The sequence below is a fragment of the Portunus trituberculatus genome, chromosome 9, assembly GCF_017591435.1.
Source record: "Portunus trituberculatus isolate SZX2019 chromosome 9, ASM1759143v1, whole genome shotgun sequence".
In the NCBI taxonomy this organism is placed as follows: Eukaryota; Metazoa; Arthropoda; class Malacostraca; order Decapoda; family Portunidae; genus Portunus; species Portunus trituberculatus.
This window is the reverse complement of record NC_059263.1, coordinates 9,513,857-9,520,645: the sequence shown is the minus strand read 5'-3', so window position 1 is coordinate 9,520,645 and position 6,789 is coordinate 9,513,857. Positions and strand designations below refer to the sequence as shown.

The following is a 6,789-nucleotide window of genomic DNA, read 5'->3' as shown; positions in this document are numbered from 1 at the left end:
GGCGGCGGCGGGTTATATAGTGCCCCTGGTGCATGGGATCGCTGGTGGCCGGGGGCGTGGCGGCTGCCCTTCTCACGCCCTCCAGCCGCCGCGCTGCCCTGCTGCCCGGACAAAACTGGCCCATTATAAACTAAGAAAAAAAAAAAAATTGAGTAGGTAAAAAAAGGACTCCCGTAGCAACGAAAGGCAAACACCGAAGGACGCGACGCCCGAGCCCGAGACGCAACACACCACGCCACGCCACGCGGTGGTGGTGGCGTTAAGGCAGGCTTTTGTCGCGCCGCCAGGGAAGAAGCCGTTCACTTATGATAGCAAATTTCTGTTGGTTTTGTGTGTACAGGGGAAAACTAAAGCGTAAGGGAAGAGAGCAAAGCGCGTGGCGTGGAGGCGCGTATTGCAGCAGTGGCCTGTACTCAGAAACGCATCGTTCTCCCTCTCCTCCCAGGACTGTTTGCAAAGGCCACAGAGATCATTAGCTGGATTAGAATGTGGGCTTTTTTCTGTTAACAATGTAGAAATCTGGTCAATCTTTCTATGGAGTTATAAGAAATCCTTCAAATCCTCGGCACTCCAACCACACCATGCAGTGCACATGATTTCGAAACTGCCGCTCGTGACGCCCAAAGGTGTCAAGAGTCTTCTCTGTTATGGGGTCACAGGAGGTCCACCTGTATGTCCAGCTGACTTTCATTCATTGTTCATAAACATTAGTAAACATTTTTATTGCTTTATTTTATTATTTTTATTTTATTTTATTTATTTTTTTTTTCCCCGCTTAGATTGATCTTTTCAATGCTTATGCGCCATTGATATATGAGTGTTTTTACAAGGCTCACAGAGGTGGCGGTGATGGTGCGGTACGTGGGTTTGGTAGTAACGAAAGGCGTCACATACTAGAGAAGTGTGGCAGACACTGAACTAAAAGCTTTTATAAGTGGCTGAGGTGCGGCGCAGAATTGTTTCAGAATGTGATCCCGCGAAGACTATGAAAATTATGACGCCGATGATGACGGCCTGGCGCGGCAACCTTGCCACCAGCCCTCCCCCAATACACCGCCCACCACCCTCCGGCACCTCGGCCTTCCCCGCGCCCTGGGCTGCCTCCAGGCCAGCGGGAAGGGGAACGTTAGGTTAACAGGGGCGGGATGCGGGCTGTCCATTCCTGGAAGATGCACACACACACACACACACACACACACACACACACACACACACACACACACACACACACACACACACACACACACACACACACACACACACACACACACACACACACACACACACACACACACACACACACACACACACACACACACACACACACACACACACACACACACACACACACACACACACACACACACACACACACACGCACACACACTTTTAGACTTATCAATTCTTCTCCTCTAACACTGTCTTCAGCCTCTTTCTCACCGCTGCAATGTTGCATGTCTTGCTATCTTCTACCGTGATTTTCATGCTAACTGCTCTTCCGATCTTGCTAACTGCATGCCTCCCCTCCTCCTGCAGCCTCGCTGCACAAGGCTTTCTTCTTCCTCTCACCCCTTCTCTGTCCAACTCCTTAATGCAAGAGTTAACCAGTACTCTCAATTCATACCTTTCTCTGGTACACTCTGGAACTCCCTTCCTGTTTCTGTATTTCCGTCTTCCTATGAGCTAAACTCATTTAAGAGGAAGGTTTCAAGACATTTGAATTTTCGAAATTTTCGATGATTCTTTTGACATCTCTTTTGGGACTGGCACCTCAGTGGACTTAGTTTTATTGCTGTTTTGTTGCGCTTGGTCGGTGTTTCTTGCTGATGAAAGACAACCAAACAAGAAACGCGCGCAAAATACGCATTTTTTTCCCAACAACATCCACAATTGTGATTTGATATATATCCATGTATACAGCCACACCAATAGTCGAGAACGGCGCGACAAAAGCCTGCCTTAACGCCACCACCACCGCGTGGCGTGGCGTGGTGTGTTGCGTCTCGGGCTCGGGCGTCGCGTCCTTCTGTGTTTGCCTTTCGTTGCTACGGGAGTCCTTTTTCTTACCTACTCAATTTTTTTTTCTTAGTTTATAATGGGCCAGTTTTGTCCAGGCAGCAGGGCAGCGCGGCGGCTGGAGGGCGTGAGAAGGGCAGCCGCCACGCCCCCGGCCACCAGCGATCCCATGCACCAGGGGCACTATATAACCCGCCGCCGCCGCCACCACCTCACACAACTCTCTCAGCGATCACTGCACAGAGACAAGGTGGGTGCCGCAGCAAGGGAGGCTGTCAGTCAGTGAAACAGTCAGCCAGGGAGGTTGTCAGACTGAAAAAGTCTGTCAATCCATCAGTCAGTTAGTCTATCAGTCATTGTGATAAGTCAGGCGATCAGACACACATGCAGCTGAGGGCGGCAGGGTTGCCTCAGGCGTTGTTACTTACCACAGGTGTTGCTGGTGTTAGCATGCTCTTTTCTCACTGGAGAGGGATCCAAAGGGGAGGCAGAAAAAGTTTGGTCCTATCTACTGCAAGGCAAGGGCCCGCCAAGGCGCCCTGCGTCAGCAGCGGCGCGGCGCTGCTGACGGCCCCTCTGCCTGCCCCTTTGGCCCTAGGGAAAGCTGTGTGCCATTGCGATGTTGTATGGTGGTGGTGGTGGTGGTTAACCTGACGTGTTGCCGCAGATGCGTGGTGCCGTGTTGACCCTCGCCGTAGTGGCCTCCTGCTGGGCCCTGGCCGCCAGCACCCCCACCGTGGGTCTTGGTGCTGGTCTGCTTGGTCCTTTGGTCGGTCTGAAGGTAAGGCACTGTGGTATGTGTGTGTGTGTGTGTGTGTGTGTGTGTGTGTGTGTGTGTGTGTGTGTGTGTGTGTGTGTGTGTGTGTGAGTGAGTGAGTGAGTGAGTGAGTGAGTGAGTGAGTGAGTGAGTGAGTGAGTGAGTGAGTGAGTGAGTGAGTGAGTGAGTGAGTGAGTGAGTGCGTGCGTGCGTGCGTGCGTGTGGTGAACGCATCCGTCCAAACGTAGTTCTTTTTTCTTTTGTATCTATGTCTACTATGTCTACTAGAGAGACAATTACTATTCTCTCTCTCTCTCTCTCTCTCTCTCTCTCTCTCTCTCTCTCTCTCTCTCTCTCTCTCTCTGTCCTCACCTCCTCCTCCCCCTCTCTCAGGTGCTGGGCGGCCTCCTGGGTGGGTTCGGCCACCACCGCGGTCTGGGCCTTGGTATTCTGAAGCGGTCGGTGGACCAGCAGCAGCAGCAGGCCGCAGCTGTGGCCCCTGAGATGCTGTCCATGGTGGCCCAGCTGGACCCCCAAGGGTGCCTGCTCAAGCTTCTGTGCCACATGGAGACCAAGGAGGCCGAGGCACTCAGCCGGCACGAGACCATCCTGGCTGGACTGTTCCGCGATGCCAGCGACGCCGCCACGCCCTCCAGCGCCGCCTTCACCTACGCCGTCGGGATCGGCAGCAAGAGTCGCGACGCCGCCGTGTGCGACAAGGTGTTCAGCAAGTGTCCGCTCAAGTACGCCCAGCTGTCCTCCGTGCTGGAGGAGTCCTGGGCCTGCCCCATCGGAGGCGCCCTTCAGAGCTAAGGTAGCATGCCTGCCTGCCTGCCTGCCTGGAACCTGTCCGTATCCTGTCTAGAACCTGCCTGCCTGGAGCCTGTCTGGAGCCTGTCGACCTACGTGGCTGGCTGGCCGATTGACTAGCTGACAGACCGACTGATCTTAGCGCTACTGATTGATTCACCACTTAACTATTTGTCTTACCTGGCTACCTACTACCAAACACACACACACACACACACACACACACACACACACACACACACACACCTTGCCATACTAACACCTCAACTCTCATATATTATTTTCTCTTTTTAAATAATGAATAAATAAATGAAGAGAAAAAGATGTCTCCATATCCTGTGGTGGCGACGCCCTGCGCCTTATTGAACAAAGTCCTGCTGCCGCGCCTCCGTCAGCCAGGAGACGGCACCCCCTGCTGGGCATATGAGGTGTGGGTGGGTGAGGGCAAAGGAAGGAACAGTTGAGGAGGACAGGGGCCCGAGGGACATTAGGGAGGGAAAAGGAAGAGGATCAGACGGACAAACTCAAAGAAACAGAGGATGAACAAACAACAGCAATCTTTCTGATCCATTAAGCTGTTTGTACTTTGTACGATAATGCTCTCTCTCTCTCTCTCTCTCTCTCTCTCTCTCTCTCTCTCAATATCCAAGACTCCCATTACGCATACATTTTTCCATCACACAGACCCTTCACTGAAAACACACATTTGCAGGGATGACTACGCTAAAACACTTTATCCCTCCCACTAACAAATGAGGCAGATTGAGGAGCTAATCTTTATGAAAGAGGCCCACAGAGAGGACACAGGACACCATGAGTTGGACACAATCACTACCTAACCAACCAACCAACCAACTAAAGGACAAACTATCTATCTAGCTAGCTATACATCTATCTACCTATCTATCCAACTGAATAAATAAACCAATAAATTATGAACTAACCAACATAGAACACAAAACAAAACAAAGAAATATTCATACAGACAGACAGACAGACAGACAGATAGACAGAAAGACAGGCACACTATATAACAGACAGACAGACAGACCGATAGACAGGCAGACTAACAGGGAGACAGACAGACATATTTTATAACAAAACAAACAGTAAAATAAAGAGAAAAGAAAATAATGACAAAACGGAGGTAAATAAAAAAAACAGAGAGAGAGAGAGAGAGAGCGGTATTCAACGTTTTCAAAGCTCAAACGTCTCTCTCTCTCTCTCTCTCTCTCTCTCTCTCATAGGAAGCCCAAGGGAAAGTCTGCCCTTCACTGGCTTATTTAAAGAAAAAAGAACACCAGTAGTAGTAGTAGTAGTAGTAGTAGTCGTAGTCGTAGTCGTCGTCGTCGTATTAGTAGAAGTAGTAGTAGTAGTGGTAGTAGTAGTAGTAGTAGTAGTAGTAGTAGTAGTAGTAGTAGTAGTAGTAGTAGTAGTAGTAGTAGTAGTAGTAAACATTAGCAGAAAGGTATTTAATATATTCATTTTTATTTCATATTATTTCATTTGATCTTTTTATAATAAACTTTATTAGCATTAGTATATTACGAGAGAGAGAGAGAGAGAGAGAGAGAGAGAGAGAGAGAGAGAGAGAGAGGAGAGGAGAGGAGAGAGAGGAGAGAGAGAGAGAGAGAGAGAGAGAGAGAGAGAGAGAGAAGAGAGAGAGAGAAGAGAAGGAAGGGAAGGGAAGGAAGGGAAGGAAGGAAGGAAAGGAAGAGAAGAGAAGAGAAGAAGAAGAAGAGAAGAGAAGAGAAGAGAAGAGAAGAGAAGAGAAGGAAGGGAAGGAAGGAAGGGAAGGAAGGGAAGAGAAGGAAGGAAGGAAGAAGAAAGAAGAGAAGAGAAGAGAAGAGAAGAGAAGAAGGAAGAGATAACCAAAAAAATGAACTGAGGAAGAGAGAGAAGAGGAAAAGAAGGAAGCAGTGAAGAAAGAGGGAGATAAAACAAGGGCCAAAAGACGATAGTTTTTTTGTTTGTTTTTTTAAGCAGGAGGGCAACTGGCCAAGGGCAACAAAATATGGAAAAAAAAAAGGCCCACTGGGTTGCCAGTTCCCTTAAAGATCATATGAGTTATCCAAAATTGAGGGACAAATGTTTTGAAAGCTCCCTCTTAAAGAAGTGAAGTAGTAGCAAGATGGAAATACAGAAGCAGGGTTTACCAGTGAAAGGTATGAATGATTGAGAGTACTGGCTAACTTTTGCATTACAGAGTTGGACAGAATAGGGATGAGAGGAAGAAGAAAGCCTTGTGCAGCGAGGCCGCAGGAGGAGAGGAGGCATGCAGTTAGCAAGATCAGTAGAGCAGTTAGCATGAAAATAGCGATAAAAAGATAGAAAGAGATGCAACATTCCGGCGGTGAGAAAGAGGCTGAAGACAGTTAGTCAGAGGAGGGGAGTTGATGAGACGAAAAGCTTTTGATTCCATCCTATCTAACAAAACTGTGTGAGCGGGACTCCCCAAACATGCGAAGAGTACTCCATACAAGGACGGAGTTAGCAATTGGAGGGACGAGAAAAACTGACGGAGACGCCTCAGAACGCTTAACTACATACAAGCTGTTTTAGCAAGAGATGAGATGTGAAGTTTCCAGTTAAGATTATGAGTAAAGGACACCGAGGATATTCAGTGTGGAAGATGGGGACTGCTGAGTGTCATTGAAGAAGAGGGGATAGTTGTCTGGAAGGTTGTGTCGAATTGATAGATGGAGGAATTGAGTTTTTGAAGCATTGAACGCTACTAAGTTTTCTCTGTCCCAATCAGAAATCTTACAAAGATCAAAATTCAGGCGTTCTGTGGCGTCCTTACGTGATCTACTGACTTCCTGAAGGGTTGGTCGTCTCTGAAAGGACGTGGAAAGGTGTAGGGTGGTGTCATCAGCGTAGGAGTGGATAGGGCAAAAAGTTTGGTTAAGGTCACTCATGAAAAATAGAAAAAAGAATGGGTGACAGCACAATTTATGACACCACCACTACTACTACTACTACTACTACTACTACTACTACTAGATCAGATCAGATTATATGTCGGGGGGGGAGAGGGCGACAGCCTCTGGCAACGGCTCCCTCCTTTGGTTGTCTTAGTTTATCGATTGAGCTTTGATTAGTTTTTTTCCGTTTCCAAAACTTCCATAGCACACTTTTCACTTATTTGACTTTTAATCGGTTGATCTTTGATTTTCTCTTTTTTCCAGAATTCCTACAATACGGTA

The 6,789-nt window shown here is 48.3% G+C and overlaps 1 protein-coding gene across 1 annotated transcript; it reads left to right on the top strand.

Moving 5' to 3' along the window:
• Positions 1–2,095: 2,095 nt before the first annotated feature.
• Positions 2,096–3,905, top strand: LOC123501707. Its single transcript, XM_045250712.1, has 3 exons — positions 2,096–2,266; positions 2,684–2,797; positions 3,167–3,905. The coding sequence occupies exons 1-3, from the start codon at positions 2,096–2,098 to the stop codon at positions 3,584–3,586; spliced, it is 705 nt and encodes a 234-aa protein (XP_045106647.1). The 3' UTR covers positions 3,587–3,905.
• The last annotated feature ends 2,884 nt before the right edge of the window (positions 3,906–6,789 follow it).